This window comes from Podarcis erhardii, assembly GCF_964252035.2.
Source record: "Podarcis erhardii genome assembly, chromosome: 16".
Classification (NCBI taxonomy): domain Eukaryota; kingdom Metazoa; phylum Chordata; class Lepidosauria; order Squamata; family Lacertidae; genus Podarcis; species Podarcis erhardii.
This window is the reverse complement of record NC_138514.1, coordinates 12,061,453-12,080,955: the sequence shown is the minus strand read 5'-3', so window position 1 is coordinate 12,080,955 and position 19,503 is coordinate 12,061,453. Positions and strand designations below refer to the sequence as shown.

Below are 19,503 nucleotides of genomic sequence, written 5' to 3'. Positions count from 1 at the left end.
CTGTAATGTTTGCACAATGTTTTGGGGGGTGGTCTTGGTCTGCAGCAGGCCACCTCATCCTCGGCCCTCCAGATGTTTTTGTCCTACAACTCCCATGATCACTAGCTTACAGGACCAGTGGATGGGGATGATGGGAATTGTAGTCTCAAAACATCTGGAGGGCCGAAGTTGAAGAAGCCTGGTCTACAGGGTGGGCAATTTCAAAAGCCTATATATGGGCTTGTGCACCATTGTTCTGGGCTCCTCCTCCCTCCTGCGTATGGTGAGTGAGGACCCTGTTGCAACAGTTTAATAAAGATCAGGCTTACTGGCTGCTTTTCTTCTCAATATTCTCTGGCTGGCCTCTGTTGTTTTCTCCCACCAATAGGGAACCTACTTAAGGACTCTATACAGGCTCTTGGATGCCCAATAAGGGGAAAGGAGCAGGTTTTTTCTATAACACTGACTTTTATACCATTCCTCAATAAAATTCCGCTCTTCCTTTCACAGTGCTCCCCAAAAAGTGAACCCTGTCATACTATTCCCAGCCCAAGGTCACCACGTAGGAGCAAGAGGAAACTTTAATTCTATTCACTGCTCACCCCCACGCCCCCCTGTTATGGTGTTCCAAGCTCTGGGCTTCCAACACCTTAAGCAATCTCCTAAGAACTGTCATTCTCCTGCTAACTTATAAACTCTGATTTCAGGACTTCCGCGTAAGCGTCATCGATGAATGGTGGAGTTCCTCCGACCGGAGGAATGGGCTCTGTGGAAACAGGGTCTTCCCACCGCGGCAAAGTCAGGGGCCCACTAGAAATCCCAGGCGGAGAAGCCTGGGAACGTGGGGTTTGGCAGAGCACCAAAAGTGCCTCCCCTACTCGCGGGGAAACCCCTTTTTGGGGCTCCGGAGTGGAGTGGGGTGAGCAGCGCGGTGCAACGAACCGATTGCCATTTTCACGGAGGGAAGCCACACAGCCATCGCCAGAGAGCGCTGACTTTTTCCTGATGATAATTGGACTCTAAACAAGTACCCGTGAGTAAAAACGGAAGATTTGAGTAAGAAGATTTGTGAATTAGGCAACGAAGCGGGAAGGTCTAAACAGGAAGTTCGCCTTCCGCTTTTTGTAAATAGACTGAAGCAAAGATCGTACAAGCTGAATAGCCTGGAAAACTGATTCTAAGATTGAAATTTCCTGCACCTATAACTATCAAAACCCTCTTGACAGCAGGAGAAAAGGGGGGGGGGGACTTTGACTGCCTAATCCTGCAGAGAGAGAGTAAAGGAATATAAGTTTCCATTGTCCCAAACCTGGGGATGGGACGTCAGGATAGAAATTCTTGGAGATTTCCATCAGTTTGAAAACGGAACACTTTTGACAAATAGAAACAAAACAGAAACAAATTAACTTCAATGCTGCTTTCTGCTTTTCTCTATTGTAAGGAAACAAAGTATTAGAAAATCGAAAGTAAATTACCCTTTGTTGGATACATTTTAAAGATGGATGCTAAATAGAAACTGTGTCCCCTAGAGGGAGCTTGTCAGTTTTTTGCTGCAGTTCACAGGGAGACATAACAGCTGTGAAAATCAGCGTGGGACCAGATACTTGACCTTGAACAGAAATGAGCAGGAAGTTTTACCCTCTGCCCTTGGCAAAGTAAATGCTATGCTGCAGCAGTTGCATGAGAAAATGAACTTGATGAATGAAAAGCTGGACTTTATGACTGCTGTAGCCAGTAAATATGAACTGACAGGAAACGAAGACAAAGAAATCTCACAACAACCAATTCAGGAAACTGGCTCAATAAGGCAAGTCCAAGGGCAGATGAAGATGGAAGAGGCCGCGATTGCACCTCAAAAGATACAAAGGGAGAGATCCAAAGTCTTGCATGACCAAAAGCTGCAACATTGGAAGATTGAATTTGGAGAGTGTCTGCAAGTTTCTGGAGTTAAGGAAGTTCTTAGCTCTGGTGAGACTGTGAAACAAGTTGATAATTATTTCTGGAACAACTATCTTTTGGATTACAAAATTAACATAGGGGAGTGGGATTGTGGGGAATGGAATAACCTGATGAAAGAAAACGGAGACTATTACTGCATGGAATTCCCCGGAGACCCACTCCCCAAGGAGAAAGGGAAGAAACTACGAAAGAATCCAACAAGGGACAAGGAAGTGTGTAACCATAAACAGGAACAAGAAAACCTGCAGAGGGGGCATAGAAGAGACCTGAGAGCCTTGGACATTAGAACACCACATTGATGGACAGGATTTAATGGGTAGAAAGGACTGACATAACCCGAAACCAGGAAGAAGGGACGTTGGATAAAATTAGAAGAGAACTTCTTTTTATATATATTTTTTTATTTTTGGAATTAGTATAATACTAATGAAATATCAGAATGTGCTGGAAAGGAATTAATTGGCTTTAGTAGAAAGGTTTGAAGGAGCTAAGTATAAATATGGTTTAAATTTTGAAATTCTATGGTTTTGAAGGTAAGATAAGGTTAAAGAAATTAATGGTAAATAGAGACAGACTGTTAAGATAGATTATTTAAATAAACATTGAAAAGTATGGGAAGAATTTGCTGAAATAATGAATAAATTAGAATACAAAAAGGGAGGTGTGAGGAGGTCCAAGAAACAAGTTAATGAGAGGATGTAATTTGAATTTGTATTTTTTCTTTTTTTCCCTCTCTCTGTTATCTATGTTTTTTCATTCCTTTATTTCTATTTTGCTGTTATCTTTTTGGTTTTTGTATGTTTTTACTTTTTTGTATTTTTGAAAATCTGAATAAATATTATTATTATTATTATTATTTTTTAAATCACTTTTTCACAGACTTGATAGCTTAACCAGCCCCAGAGGCACCATTTGCCTGGGGAGTTTGTAGCCAGGGCTGCTGCAATGAACAGCCGTGGAAGCTTTTGGGAGGCAGAGATGAGAGAGGGCATCAGAGAAGGGAAAGAAGGAAAGAGGGACAGAGGCCAGTGTTGCCCGGGGTACTCTGACTATCATTCAAAGCGCCCCAGGGTGCCATGGAAAACTGGTTGAAAACCACTGGCTTAGCCAAATATGAGACGTGGTGACAATAAACCGAACTTTCTTGCTACAATAAAAGCTGAATGTACCAGGCACTTATATGATGGTCTTAATTAGAGTTGCTGGATATTTATATTTCTTTTCCTATATTATCCTCTCCTGCCTAATCTACCCATTACTCCACAGCACCCACATCAGAGAGGAACAAAAGGGCATGGGCGCTGCATGACAAAAGAACAGGTTTATATCAATACCATGTCACGAAACTGAAATCCTTCCAGGCTGTTTCAGTCTTCTGTGGATATAATTCATAGCTCCAACATGCCCTGAGCTGAGGTAGAAGAATCCTTTATTGAGAACAGAAAATTACCTTGTAATTAATAGAGTAGATCCAGATTGTCCCTAGATATTGCTTTTTCATGCCCAGATGACTGCCTCTATTTCCTTAAAGAACACAATATAGCGTCCCTTCCCTTGGTACTGGACAGACCCATTGAAGAGTCACCATGCAGTGTGGTCGCTTCATCCTCCTGTCTCTCATTGTGGGCCTTTTTGCACCCTGGCCTGAGCTGCTGGGCATCTCTGCGTCAGTTACAGGTATGAGCTCTCCCTCCTCTTACAACTTCTAAAACTTATGTGTATCATGGCTGTACCTCCCCCTATTTCTCTCCAATTCTTTAACCTGCCTCTCTACATAGGGTTGCCCCCTTCCATAAGGCCCAAGTGATGTGGAGCTTGCTGTTTTGTAGGCAACACATGCACCCAATTATATTGATCACGCTATGGGAGTTGAGGAGCTTGTGTGCCTACAAAGATTCCCTGGGCTGACTTTGCCCAGTGAGTGAACATGTGACCTTGAAAGGAGCTCAATGGATTCTCCATGGTGGCTCAAAATGAAGAGCTGTGGAGTTGTATCCAACATATTTATACTCAGAGTAGATTCAGTCAAATAGATGACTGTAAGTTAAACACGACAATTCATTCCAATGCCTCTATGCCCAGTATGACAACGTTTTATACCAGCTGTGGTCCTTGCTTGGGATCAGTGTCAGCACCTGGAATTCTCAGAAGTTGCTGGCATTCTAGCACCCTGCCCAAGGCCACAGTAGATCAGTGATACTCTGGTTGTTCTGTGAGTCACTCTTTAAACTTTACACTATGTTCCCCGGGGAAGCAACATTCTGGGAACTACAGTGGTACCTCGGGTTAAGTACTTAATTCGTTCCGGAGGTCCGTTCTTAACCTGAAACTGTTCTTAACCTGAAGCACCACTTTAGCTAATGGGGCCTCGTGCTGCTGCCGCACTGCCGGAGCACGATTTCTGTTCTCATCCTGAAGCAAAGTTCTTAACCCGAGGTACTATTTCTGGGTTAGCGGAGTCTGTAACCTGAAGCGTATGGAACCTGAAGCTTATGGAACCCGAAGTACCACTGTATCAGATTTGGAGTACACCTACCCTTGAATAGTCTGATCTCTCTCTTCAGCAATCTTTGCCAACTAAGCTCAGGGCTCAGGGTGTGGACATAGGAGTCTTGTTCATGGTTAGTGTTGACTTCACTACGCCAGCCAAGATACCTTGCAGGTGGTACTCACACAATGACTCCTATGAGTACAACCAGGGTCTCTTTGGGAAACTCAGATTTCAGTTTCCCAGCTGACACCCAATGCTAAACTATTGAGAACAGGAAAGTGACTCTCAGCTAGAAATGGTTACAGCCCAGTGGTGGGGATGTGAGGTTATTAAAAACTTCTGGGTAATGATCTATAATGAACTGAAGAAAATGTTTAAACTAACTTTTGTTAAAAAACCTGAAGCATTTATACTAGGACTGATAGGAACTGAACTCCCCAAAGAAGATAAGAAAATATTTTTGTATGCTACAACAGCTGCCCAAATATTGTTAGCCCAAAGATAGAAGGATGAAAAGATAGCAACGAAAGAAGAATGGCAAATCAAGCAATGGACTATGCAGAAATGGCAAAATTAACGGCAAAGCTCAGAGACTATGACAATGAGAAGTTTAAAAAAGAGTGGGAATCGTTTATTATTTATGTGCAAAAATACTGTAAACAGGTAGATACATATAAGTAAAGCATTTAAGTAAATGCTTGCAACTAGCAGAAAATTAGATAAAATTAAGGGAAATAATAATTGAATAGGTTTAAGAATGGATATGCAGAAGAACTTAGTTAATATAAGGAACCAGAAGAGGGTATGGAGGGAAGTCCAGAGATTTAGGGGATCTCAAAGAGAAGGTTTGTGAAAACATATTTGTATAAATTTAGATCTGGTAGAAATGTGAGTTAATTACTGTTTTTATTTGTGAGGTGGAGTCACATGGTCAATGTCATTGCTTTCTGTGTTTCAGACTTTGATATAATGTTTATATGAGGCTTGCATTTCTTTGCTTTTACCCACCAGATGGTCTACCTGATATATGCAAACGCCCTAAGAAAGTAGAGTCTATAGTTGTGGCAAGCTCATACTTTCCATCTGAGTTGGAATGTTCCTATAGGTTTGTAGGATTTCAGGGTGATGGTCTGTCAAACCTTTCTCTTTTTGACCATAAGTCAAAAAGCCAGTGTGGTGTAGTGGTTAAGAGCGGTAGTCTCGTAATCTGGGGAACCGGGTTCGCATCCCTGCTCCTCCACATGCAGCTGCTGGGTGACATTGGGCCAGTCACACTTCTTTGAAGTCTCACAGAGTGTTTGTTGTGGGGGAGGAAGGGAAAGGAGAATGTTAGCCGCTTTGAGATTCCTTAAAGGGAGTGAAAGGCGGGATATCAAATCCAAACAACAACTCTTCTTCTTCTTCTTCTTCTTCTTCTTCTTCTTCTTCTTCTTCTTCTTCTTCTTCTTCTCTTACCATGTATCTCAGTGGTCTGAGTTAGCTCTGTAGCCCCAAGCTCCAAGAGATTTCCACTCAAATTTACTATGGTGGTAATTATGCTAAATCCATTTAAAGGGCTATGGAGAAATCACAACAAGCACCAAAGTTTCAACTGGGCTGCTGGTCTGTTACCATAACTATTAGATCCCCATTCAGAAGTTCCTCATTGTATACTTAGGAGGGCTATCTTCAGGACTCACATGGTCAATGTCGTTGCTTTCTGTGTTTCAGACTTTGATATAATGTTTATATGAGACTTGCCTTTGTTTTCTTTTACCCACCAGATACTCTACCTGATATATGCAAACTCCCTGTAAGTATAGGAAGCTGCAGAAGTAGTATTCCACGTTTTTTCTTCAATACTGAAACCATGAAGTGTGAGCCGTTCATTTTCGGTGGATGTGAAGTGAATGCAAATAACTTTTTGAAGTATGCTTCTTGCTATGAGAAATGTGGACGCTTTGGTAAGAACAAATAACTTGCTGTTTTAGGGCAGGAGCTGTGAACATTTGGGGGCAAATGGGCACATTTCAAAATTTGAGAAACTCTGATGGATGCATGTCCCCTTTTCTTGAAATCATGAAAGGCCTCCAAGTACAATAGTCTTATCTCTCTCTCCAAACCCCTCCATAGAAACCCAGAAAGGCAACATCCTCTCCCCTTAAAACCTAAACACAACTGAACAAAAAGCATTGTTTGAAATGATTTTTGGTACATTTTACATATTGCAAATTTTATTTGAGACCACTGAACAAGACTCATGGTCAAAAAGCCTTTGGCTTACTTTTCTCAAGGTATCTTAGCACAATGACAAACAGAATGTCTGAGAAGATAAAAATCAATTAAAATAAAATAATGTGTACCATTACAGTGGTACCTCGGGTTAAGTACTTAATTTGTTCCGGAGGTCCGTTCTGAACCTGAAACTGTTCTTAACCTGAAGCACCACTTTAGCTAATGGGGCCTCCCTCGGCTGCCTCGCTGCCAAAGCAAGATTTCTGATCTCATCCTGAAGCAAAGTTCTTAACCCAAGGTACTATTTCTGGGTTAGTGGAGTCTGTAACCTGAAGCATCTGTAACTTGAAGCGTATGTAACCTGAGGTACCACTGTACTCAATAACAGCCAAACTCAGTGTTTGTTCTCAGTTGCTTTGTGACGGAACAGTCTTCTCCAGTAGAAGATAAACCATACAGAATACAGTAACATCAACTTCAGTATAGCTGCAAATAATATCATATATTTTATGATGTGCTGCAACATAAGTATCTTTCCAGCTTTTCAAACTGAGAAATCTAAAGTACTGAGCCTACTCCCAGGCAGCCATGGCCAGACTCCAGAAGGGATTCTTCCTTCAGGTAGAAAATATCTAACAGGGCTGGTGGAAAATCTAGCCACTCCCTGTCTCCATGGCTCTTTTGCGCAACTCCAGGGCATGGGCAGATAGCAACAGATTGCAATTGCATGAACTGCAACTCCCGTGCAGAGTTCCAAAGGAAAAACACACACTAAGGCAGCAGAATTCTTCAGTTATAGTTTACTGAGGTTTAAAAGCACACAGGATCTTACTGGATCCCCAGTAAAGTCCCAAAACTTCATCTCCTAAGACCTCATCCAGTTACAGAAGCAAAGAAACAGACAGTATAACAGAAAACATAGAAAGAGACACAGAACTGCTCTGTAGGCAGGAACTATATCATCTGCCTCTGAGCGTTGACCATGAGCCCCACAGACTCACGAGATAAACAACTGCTGCAAGCTTGTATTTGAGAACATTCAAGAAAGTTCTGCACCCATAAAACTCACAATGCTTGACGATATCATCCCTTGAAAGGAAAATGAACAATGGCATCTGTTTCTGAAGGAAGGTCTGCTCACCTTTTATCACCTTGAGTCGCTCCTGAGATATACTGTGTACTGTGCTTTTACCTTCTTCTTAATGCTGCACCTTTGCTGTGGGCTGCCATGGGCTCTCTGGGAAAGGAAGGGGGACGGGGGGATATAATTCTTCTTCTTCTTCTTCTTTCTTCTTCTTCTTCTTCTTCTTCTTCTTTGTATCATTTGATCCACCACAAAGATTCTCTCTTTCTTCCACAGTAGTGAAAGACAAGTAATATTTTGGCATCCTCAAAAATGCCCCCTGCTCATGTGAAAGAAGACAACAGCTAAACTCCAGATGTCCTGCCAATCTACAGATGTCCTTCCATTCACCTCAGCTGAATATTCTGAATAAGTGCAGCAGTAGTTCAGCATCCTCTGTATTCTGGTTCTTGAGTATGGGGTGTTGTCCACATTAATTCACCTGCTATTAAATCCACATTAATGCTGTTAAGTGTCTTCTATGGCTTACTATTTCTTTGTGGGGAGCTTAGATGATTTTAGTTACAAAAATATTTATATGCTGCTATGTCTTCTAAGTATCAAAGTGATTTACATTATCTACATATACAATAAAACATGTTTAAAAAAATAGATCAGAGAACATCAACAAACCATTAAGTAAAGGTTTGGAAATCGCTAAAGGTTTGGATTCTTGTTGTCAGATGAGCCTCACCAACTCCGGGGACAAGACATGAAGCTCCTCCAGATGATCTAAGTGTTTAAGCTGACAGATGAGATGTTAGTCTGCCCTTAGGTATTTTGGACTTGTAAATTCCCTTAATACAAAGACAACAAACTTGGCTCGGTAGTAGATGTGCAGCCAGTGCAGACCTTTTAACAATTCTGTCACACTTTTGCACCAACTGGAGATTTCAAATGAGGCCGAAGGGCAGCCCCCCATACATCACATTGCTGTAATCCAGCCTCAAGGTTACCAACATGCGGCCAGACTTTCCCTGTCCAGGAGCAGCCATAGCTGGCCAATCAGGCAGAGGTGTCAAAAGGAAATCCTAGATGCAAAGGACACCTGGGCGAACCCTCCAGAGCTGCCTTGCGTATCTCCTGGTCATGGGAACCACCCTCCCAAAGGGCATTTGTCTTCATCTGGAAGTGCCCTGGGAGGGATTTTAATTCAGCTTCAATTTTAAGAACAGCATAACCCTTTCTACTGCCATGATGTGAGCTTACAGTTTCCTGGTACGGATAGGTACCGTATTTTTAACTCTATAACACGCACCCGACCATAACATGCACATAGTTTTTAGAGGAGGAAAACAAGAAAAAAATATTCTAAACGGAACAGTGGATGTATGATTTTTGTGCTTCATGCATGTCAACTAACACAACTTGAGTGCTGACGTCTAGTGTGAACACAATGAAGGAAACAAAGTACTGCAAAGTAGCCTGGGCTAGTTCTTATGGAATCGATGGCTTGTGAGAACTGTATAAAGGCGTGTGCACCAACCACTTCAGCTATGAAAGCCAGAGTCGGGTGGTGGTGCAGTCTGTAACTCACCACCCACCTGGAATGTGTGGATAAAAAGCACAGGGGGAGCAACACAGTTGGACAGCAAGCGTTCACACGTTACACCCCCTCCCCATTAGGAGTCTGTGGTCACACCCACACTAGACATCTAAAGCAGACTTAAACCATGTTGCCAGTCCTGGCTTCCCCTAAGGAGTACCAGGAACCCTAGTTTTTTAAGGGTGCCGAGAGTGGTTAGGAGAGCCCACACTGAGAAATAATTTTAAGAGCCCTTTAGCAACTCCACGTCTCAGGATTGTGTGTATAACATATTGCATGGTCTTCATGTTTGCATTGACATTGAGAGTCTGTGGGCCAACCTTCACCAATCTGAGCTGGCAGGGGCTGGTGGGAGTTGTAGTTCAATACATCTGCAGGGCACCAAGTTGGCGAACACTGCTGTCGACCGTAAGCACTCTTATGATCTGTTCTCAGGCCTTGCTATATGCAGTTGAAAGAAAAGAAAAAACCGGAAGAAGGCCATAAACTTTGCATGACCAAAGATCAGCTTTTTATCAACATCATATCACGGAACTGAAACATTTGAGAGTTCCAATGTGTCCCTATTTGATGTGGAAGAATACTTTAATGAGAACAGGAAATTACATTGGAATCATTAGAGTAGATCCAGAGTGTCCCTAGAGATTGGTAATTCATTTTTTCATGCTCAATTGATGGGCTCCATTTCTTTGAAGAACATGATATAGCATCCCTTCCCCTGGCATGGGACATTCTTATCGAAGAGTCGCCATGCAGTGCGGTCCCTTCAGCCTCCTGTCTCTCATTGTGGGCCTTTTCGCATCCTGGCCTGAGCTGCTGGGCATCTCTGTGTTGGATACAGGTATGAGCTCTCTCTTTTTACAACTTCTAAATCTTTTGTGTATCATGGCTTTACCTCCCCCTATCTCTCTCCAGTTCTTTAACCCACCTCTCTACTTAGGGTTGCCCCCCTCCTTAAGGTCCAAGGGACGTGGAACTTGATTTTTCCCAAGCAACAAATGTGCCCACTTATATTGATATTTCTATAACAGTTGGAGGCCCAAGCAACAACCTGAATTTGCCCAGTGAGCAATTACAATAGCTTGATCAAATCTGGATCTTCAAAGGAGCTCCATGGCTTCTTCATGGCTTGGTGGCTTAAATCTGTGGTGGCTCAAGATGAAGACATGTGGGGTTGTAACCAACGATGGTTCACTCAGAGTAGATCCATTCAAATAGATGACTCTATAAGTTAAACAAGACAATTAATTCCAATGCATTTTTGGATAGTTGAATTTCATGACATGGAATCCTCAGAAATATGCTGGCATTCTAGCACTCTGCCCAAGACTATAGTAGACCAGTGATACTCTGGTTATTCTGTGAGTCACTCTTTTAAACTTTATACTATGTTCCCAGGGAAGCAAAATTCTGGGAATGCTCAGATTTGGAGTAAACCTACCCTTGAATAGTCTGATCTCTCTCTTCAACAATCTTTGCCAACTAAGCTCAAAGCAGCCATGGTTCAGGGTGTGGACATATGAGCTTTGTTCATGGTTAGTGTTGACTTCTGGCATCCTCAGGAATATGGTGTTGTGTCACTGCATCAGCCAAGATACCTTGCAGGTGGTGCTCACCGGAGTGGCAGAGAGCAGCATGATGTTTGGCCCATATTGGTTTTGGTACAATGTCTCCTAAGAGGCACAATGTGGGTCTCTTTGGGAAACTCTCAGATTTGGAATCAACTTATCCTTGGCTCTGCTGCTCCCTTCAGTTATCTGTCTCAGCCTGTTCAAAGGACTGGATCAGAGCTTTTATGGAATCCTGCTCTTCTCAATACAGGATCTGTGGTTTTATTTTGGTTTTGGTTTTTGGTCACTGGGTAGACAACTTGGCTTCTTCCAGAAGTCTTGGATTTCAGTTTCCCAGCTGACACACAATGCTAAACTATTGAGAAGAGGAAAGTAACTCTCAGCTGGAACTGGACACAACCCTATCCTCCTTCATTCAGCCAGATGCTGAATAACCAAATTATAGCACCGGAAGAGAAGTTTTTTTGTTTTTGTGGGGTGGTGATGGTGGTCATCTAGCCCAAAGTTGAAGCAACCTCATACTTTCCATTTGAAGTAACTTTCATCTAGACAGAGTAGCTCCATACTATCTATTCTTGTTAAACTTTCTCCTCCGAACAAACTATATCCCTTTATAATCCTGGTCCCTCTATTCTCCTCGGTGATTCTCCAGTTTGTCAATCTCATTCTTAATATTTGGCTTTCAGAAGTGGACACAGCCCTAACATTCTTCACTCAGCCAAATGCTGAACCACTGAATTATAGCACTGGAAGAGAATTTGGGATTTGTTGAGTCTAAAGTTGTGGCAAGCTCATACTTTCCATCTGAGTTGGAATGTTCCTATAGGTTTGTAGGATTTCAGGGTGATGGTCTGTCAAACCTTTCTCTTACCATGTATCTCAGTGGTCTGAGTTAGCTCTGTAGCCCCAAGCCCCAAGAGATTTCCACTCAAATTTACTATGGTGGTAATTATGCTAAATCCATTTAAAGGGCTATGGAGAAATCACAACAAGCACCAAAGTTTCAACTGGGCTGCTGGTCTGTTACTATAACTATTAGATCCCCATTCAGAAGTTCCTCATTGTATACTTAGGAGGGCTATCTTCAGGACTCACATGGTCAGTGTCGTTGCTTTCTGTGTTTCAGACTTTGATATAATGTTTCTATGAGACTTGCCTTTGTTTTCTTTTACCCACCAGATACTCTACCTGATATATGCAAACTCCCTGTAAGTATAGGAAGCTGCAGAGGTCGTATTCCACGTTTTTTCTTCAATACTGAAACCATGAAGTGTGAGCCGTTCATTTTCGGTGGATGTGAACCGAATGCAAATAACTTTTTGAAGTATGCTTCTTGCTATCAGGAATGTGGACGCTTTGGTAAGAACAAATAACTTGTTAATTTAGGGCTGGAACTGTGAACATTTGGGGGGCAAATGGGCACATTTCAAAATTTGAGAAACTCTGAAGGGTGCATGTCCCCTTTTCTTGAAAACATGAAAGGCCTCCAAGTACAATATTATTATCTCTCTCTCCAAACCCCTCCATACAAACCCAGAAAAGCAGCATCCTCTCCCCTTAAAACCTAAACACAACTGAACAAAAAGCATTGTTTGAAATGATTTTTGGTACATTTTACATATTGCAAATTTTATTTGAGACCACTGAACAAGACTTATGGTCAAAAAGCCTTTGGCTTACTTTGGTTTTCTTTAGGTATGTTGGCACAATGACAAACAAAAGGTCTGAGAAGATAAAAATCAATTAAAATAAAATAATGTGTGGTGTTGTTGTCTAGTCATTTAGTCGTGTCTGACTCTTTGTGACCTCATGGACCAGAGCACACCAGGCACTCCTGTATTCCACTGCCTTCCACAGTTTGGTCAAACTCGTTTTAGTAGCTTTGAGAACACTGTCCAACCATTTTGTCCTCTGTTGTCCCCTTCTCCTTGCACCCTCAATCTTGCATTGCTTTCTCGCATTTCCTTTTCATTGGGATGGTTTTCACTGCTGCCTCCTGTAATGTGTACCATTACACATTTCAAATAACAGCCCAACTGATTGTCTGTATGCAGTTGCTTTTTGACTGACTAGTCTTCTCCAGTAGAAGATGAACCATACACAATACAGCAACACCAACTTGCATATAGCTGCAAATAATATAATTGATTTTCTGATGTGCTGCAACAAAAGTATCTTTCCAGTTTTTCAAACTGAGAAATATAAAGCAGTGAGCTGTCAGTCTTCGGGGAATCCGATCCCTCCCCTAGTGGCAGTAAATAAGTAGGTAAAAAGAAAGGAGCTTCTGACCAGTTAGTTTTTTTAGTAATCAGAGCAAGAGACAAAGTTATCCCTATTTCTCTAGAAATGGTGATGCTCCCAGTAAAGGTTCACCCCCTCCGTCTCTATTAATCTACGCCACTCCTACTTCAGGTAATATGAGGTTGTTGTTGCTGAGCTCTCTGTTCTATCAAGTTCCAAGCCTGTCTAGTCTTAGGTAAAGGGGGGGGGAGGGTCAGGAATGCTTTCCAAGGACACTGAATCTGTCAACAGTCTCTCTCCCGGTGTTTCTTCTTCCAGCTGTTCCTCACCCAGTATTTCCCAGCTTTTCCCCTCTGATCTATGCCCTTCTGCAAACAACTGTTCTAAAGCTATACTACCCTCCCGCCCTTCAGGAGAAGGGGGTGGCGGCCCCCACCATTCCTCCTCAGTCCAGCCCCTGACATGAGCCTACCCTTAGGCAGCCATGGCCAGACTCCAGAAGGGATTCTTCCTTCAGTTAGAAAATATCTGAAAGGGCTGTGCAAAATCCAGTCACCCCTTCTCTCCATGGCTCTTTATAGCAACTCCAGGGCATGGGCAGATAGCAGCAGAGTAGCAGTTGCATGAACTGCAATGCCCGTGCAGAGTTCCAAAGGGAAAGAACTGCGGCCACCTTTAGAGGTATAAGAAATTTCCAGATCCCGTATTTCACTATGTAATCAAGAAGAAAAAGTTCCCTTTCCTTTTCTCCATCATGTTGGATTGGCTTATGCATTGGCCTCTGATAACATGTTTCATGGCATCCCATAGGGATGAGATTTTAATGTTCAGGACAGTGGTAATTTGAACATATCCCTAATTTCAATTAGGCTTTGGTTTGTTAGTGTGATCACTGGATCCCACTGCAGAAGGTCCTTCATTGCCTACTTAGATAATTTCAGGAGCTGGACAAAACAAAATAAAAAAATTCCTTCCAGTAGCACCTTAAAGACCAACTGAGTTAGTTCTGAGTTCAGTTGGTCTTTAAGGTGCTACTGGAAGGAATTTTTTTATTTTGTTTTGACCATGGCAGACCAACACGGCTACCTATCTGTATCAGGAGCTGGAGTCACACTTCCATTGTTTTTGCACTTCTGACTTTGAAATTATGTACACACGAGACTTGTCTTTGTTCTTTGATCTACTAGCTGGAATACCCCGTATATGCAAAATCGCCAAAAGCCATGGAAGTTGCAGAGGAAATTATCCACGCTATTTCTTCAACGTCAAAACCCTAGAGTGTGAGAAATTCATTTACAGTGGCTGTGGAGGCACTGAAAATAATTTTGTATCTCTTACAGATTGCACTCACGTGTGTGAATCTTACGGTAAGAGCAAACTTTTTTTTTTAAAAAAAACACACTTTAGGGTGTGATGGAGTATGGAGCCCTTTGTGCTGATTCCCATTGGATCCCTAGTTACCTGTTTGTTTGTTTGTTTGTTTGTTTGTTTGTTTGTTTGTTTGATACATGGCTCTCCTCTCCCCATTTTATCCTCATAACAACCCTGTGAGGTAGGCTAGGCTTGAGAGACAGTGACTGCCCAAGGCCATACCCAGTGAGCTTCATGGCCAAGTGGGAATTCAAACCCTGGTTTCCCAGGTCACATACAAAACACTAACCATAACACCTGACTGGCTGCCATAGTCCTCTTGACCAATGTGTCGCCTCACCTGCTGTATTAAGCTATACTTCAGTTTTATACTAGAGTAGGTGGAAGTAGAGATGCAGGTGGCACTGTGGGTTAAACCACAGAGCCTAGGACTTGCCAATCAGAAGGTCGGCGGTTCAAATCCCCACAATGGGGTGAGCTCCCGTTGCTCGGTCCCTGCTCCTGCCAACCTAGCAGTTTGAAAGCACCTCAAAGTGCAAGTAGATAAATAGGTACTACTCCAGCGTAAAGGTAAAAGCCGTTTCCGTGCGCTGCTCTGGTTCGCCAGAAGCAGCTTAGTCATGCTGGCCACATGACCCAGAAGCTGTACGCCGGCTTCCTCTGCCAATAAAGCGAGATGAGCACCGTAACCCCAGAGTCGGTCATGACTGGACCTAATGGTCAGGGGTACCTTTACCTTTACCTAGGTGGAAGTGGAAAACTGCTGAAAGAACCAGCGCAGGAACAGGGCAGGAGGTATGGAATGTCTGCCTTGGAATGTAGGCTTCAGGGTTATGGTTTCACAAGCATTTCTCTCCCCAAGCATTTTTCTGTGCAGCAAACCTTAATGCAGTTTCACTAAATTTACTGTGGTGCTAAAATATGTTCAATTCATTTTAAGAACTCTGGAATAAACCACAACAGCCACATCCAATTAAAGCACAAGCTTACTCTCAAACAATTCTGGAAGCTGCAGTTTACCCCTCAAAGATACCCAATTCTTAGCACACCTAACAAATTGCAGTTCCAAGGATTCTTTGGGGGAACCTACCGGTATGTGGTTCAAATGTGCATGAAATGTGTCCTAAGTTTATGGTGTGCCTGTGACCCTAGTCTCAGTTGGACTTTAGGTCTGTCAGTATGACTACTGGATTCTTGTCTATAGGTTTCTTCATTGCATAATTAAAATTTTCAGGTGTCAGAATCATAGCCTCAGCTGTCATCATATTCTATGTTTCAGACTTTCAGATTATATATAACAAACCCTGCCTTTCTTCTCCTTTTACCCACCAGTTATTTTCCCTTCAAGATGCAGACTCACTAAAGTCGTTGGAAAGTGCAAGGAATCCAATGTACGGTATTTCTTCAATATGTCCACCAAGAAATGTGAACGGTTTATCCACCGTGGCTGTGGTGGCAATGCCAATAGATTTGAAACTCAACAGGAATGCGAATTTGTGTGTCAATATTTTGGTAAGAGCAAATACTTTCTTACTTTAGGACGGGGTCTCCTTCAGGAAGCACGAACCCCACCTAGGAAACATTCCTGCCCTCCCCAAAAAGCAAACCTACCCCCACAAATCCAGCCAGGCAACAAACAAGTGAACCAACCAACCAACCAACCAACCAACCAACCCAGGCTATATCTTTCTCTGCAAAAACAAAGCAGCCCAAGTACGCAAGGCAACCTAACACATTTGCTTCCACAAAATCCCTACAATCTCATTAAGTCGCAAAATTAAAACACCCACAGCAGCTCGGCTGGACCTGGTGGAAACCATGCGGTTTCCCCAGGATCTCACCCCCCCCAATTCTCTAAATTTCTGCAGCAATCTGCAATTTTAAAAAAAAATCATGAAAATTAATCAGCATTTTAGTGCAAGTTTCTCCTAAAACCCCATTTTCACGTACACATTTTTTGCAAGCAGTTTCTCCAAATACAGTGCATTTTAGTATGTTGTATTCGTTTTTATACACATCTCCCTATAATGTAAGCAATTTTGTAAACTATGTTGCAAAATTCAGATAACCGCAAATTTTGTACCATGGTTGCATTGGGGTTTTCATATTATTTCAGAAAATGGACATTTGATAGATTTGGCTTCAAGTGCTAACTGAATTGAATCATCTCCCCCACCCTCTTCCTTTCATATTCTATGAATGGCTCACATGGGGTTGAGTCCAATGCTAGTCTTACTCAGAGTTAATAGAGATCATACCATAGCTGTCAACGTTTCCCTTTTTTAAGGGAAATTCCCTTATTCTAAATAGGATTCCTCACAAGAAAAGGGAAAAGTTGACAGCTATGGATCATACCCCCCCAACTGCTTGCAGGTGTGTGTGTGTGTGGCGGTGTTGGGTCTAGGTGTGCTTGCAGGTTTATAGCTGGTGGCAGTCATGGTGGTGTGGCAGGCCAAGGCAGCCTGGGGCTTTGGGTTGGGAATCCCAGCTTTGGGTTGGGAAATGTTGGGTGGCATGTAGAGATTAACAGATGTGGCCAAGGTCCAGTATTTTAAATAAATCTATTCCGAGTAAAAGTTAGTTGGAGAGAACCTATTATGTCCAAGTGCATTGGTGGGGGAGGGGGGGGGAAGCAGGATGGGTGAAAGATTAAAACAGATTCCTGAAAAATTCCAAAACAATTAGGAGAGGGAGGGTTTCCAAGGGAGGTGCCCTGGGTGCCTGTGTAAATTAGTACGTTAGTGATGCCAGGAATAGAGTGGTGCTATTACTTCTCTTGATCTGGACATTATACTTCTGTTGATGCAGCCTTGGGTGTGCTATTGGATGAAACAGATTGTCTTCATTCTCCTCCCTACCCCTCAGGGCAGGGTTGTACTTCAGAAGCCGCTATGGAAAGAGGGACCACCACTGGGCTCTCAATAGCAGCAGCTCATTAGGCTGTTTCTCTCTCTCTCTCTCTCTCTCTCTCTCTCTCTCTCTCTCTCACACACACACACACACACACACACGCCCCCCCCCTTTAATTGTAAAATGTAAAATTGTAAAATTTAATTGTAAAATGACTAGCCCATAGGAACCAAGGGGAGGAATTAGAGTTGTTAAGAAGTCAGTCTGGAGTTAGAGAAGAGGGAGGGAGGATAAGTCTGTGGGTTGGGCTAGTCTGATGTGAGAGAGTGAGAGAATCTGTTAAGAGGAGTCAGTCAAACAGTTGAGATAATCAGTCAGAAGGTATTAGGAAGGTATAGGCCGGTAAAGAAACTAAGGTTAAGAAACTGACAAGAAAATTATCTGAGAAACCATAAACTTGTTAATGCTTATAAAATAAACTTGTTTATTTGGTTTAATTTTAACAACTGTCTGGACTCAGTGTGTATCCGAGAGAAATGGGTTGGTGGCAGCAGGGAAGCGAGCACAGTGGTGGCCCAGGGATCAATAGACCGTCAAATGTCCGGGGACCCTGTGTGATCGCCACAAAAGTGACCCACGCACCCACCCACCCGCACTCCCCCTTTGGTCAAGATGGCCATTTAGAAGCACCCATGGCAAAAGTGCGAGTTCAAGTTACATTTGTACCATATGATGGTGATTTGTCCGCCGCTCTTTGTGCACTGTGCTTTCTTTCCCTTTGTTCTTCTTACTGCCCCCTTGATGCGAGCTGCTCTGGGCTCCCTGACAGAGGAAGGGTGGAATATAAGGAATGTGTTGTTAGATCCATAAGAAAGGAATATCTCTTTCTTCCACAGTGATCATCTAATCTGCTGCAAGAGCCAGTAATATTTTGAGAAGTTCAAAGATGCTACCAGTTCATTCTGGGAAGAAGAAAACCCCCCAGACAGCTTAATTCCAGATATCCTGCCATTTCCAGATGTCCTATTCACCTTAGCTGGAGGCTCCTGAATGTTCTGAATAAAGACAATGGGGGTTGAGCATCCTCTGTATCCTAATTCCTGAGTATCAGGCTATGTCTACATTGATTCATTCTCTGTTTAAATCCTTAATATCTTCTTCCCAAATGCATGGTTCTCTGCCAATGGAGGTAACAGGTTTATTAAGCATTGCCTCTTGTTCTCTATTCAACAATATTTTTACAAGTCATTTAGTTATACAGTGGTGCCTCGCAACACGAAAATAATCTGTTCCGCAAGACTCTTCGTCTAGCGGTTTTTTTGTTTTGCGAAGCATCCCTATTAGCGGCTTAGCGGCTATTAGCAGCTTAGCGGCTTAGCGGCTAAGTGGCTATTAGCAGCTTAGCAGCTTAGAAAAAGGGGGGGGGCAGGGAAAAAACTCGCAAGACTCGCAAGACGTTTTGGTCTTGCGAAGCAAGCCCATAGGGAAATTCGTCTTGCGAAGTGCCTTGAAAAACGGTAAAACCCTTTCGTCTAGCGCGTTTTTCGTCTTGCGAGGCATTCGTCTTGCGGGGCACCACTGTATATTGATATTTCAAAGGCATTAACAGCAGTGCTTTATATACATATACAGTGGTACCTCAGGTTAAGTACTTAATTCGTTCCGGAGGTCCGTACTTAACCTGAAACTGTTCTTAACCTGAAGCACCACTTTAGCTAATGGGGCCTCCTGCTGCTGCCACACCGCCGGAGCACAATTTCCGTTCTCATCCTGAATCAAAGTTCTTAACCCGAGGTACTATTTCTGGGTTAGCGGAGCCTGTAACCTGAAGCATCTGTAACCTGAAGCGTATGTAACCTGAGGTACCACTGTATAGAAAAATGGTGCTGGTACTCACCATGAAGTTGTGACAGTAAGTGCCACACTTTTAAAAATCAAAACGAAACATGCCAGAACTGCGTGCCCTTGAGTACCCCCAGAAAAAAAGCACAGATTAGCAGTCCACCTTTCATATGGAAGCTCCAGGGTGGAAATACAGAGGCAACAAAATCAAACTCACAATAAGAACTAGCACAGGGGGAAACTGAATAAAATATGATACAGTGACATCCACAATAAAATCCCAGGACAGTAGCTGTACTGCAACAGCTAAAAGAAA

At 42.7% G+C, this 19,503-nt stretch overlaps 1 protein-coding gene across 1 annotated transcript; it reads left to right on the top strand.

Annotated features, from left to right (window-relative positions):
- The first annotated feature begins 10,043 nt into the window (after positions 1 to 10,043).
- LOC309331894 (carboxypeptidase inhibitor SmCI-like) lies at positions 10,044 to 18,392 on the top strand. The gene is made up of 5 exons (XM_081844477.1): positions 10,044 to 10,153; positions 12,063 to 12,242; positions 14,312 to 14,491; positions 15,828 to 16,007; positions 18,242 to 18,392. Exons 1-5 carry the CDS (start codon positions 10,063 to 10,065, stop codon positions 18,250 to 18,252), a joined length of 642 nt encoding a protein of 213 aa, XP_081700603.1. The 5' UTR covers positions 10,044 to 10,062; the 3' UTR covers positions 18,253 to 18,392.
- The last annotated feature ends 1,111 nt before the right edge of the window (positions 18,393 to 19,503 follow it).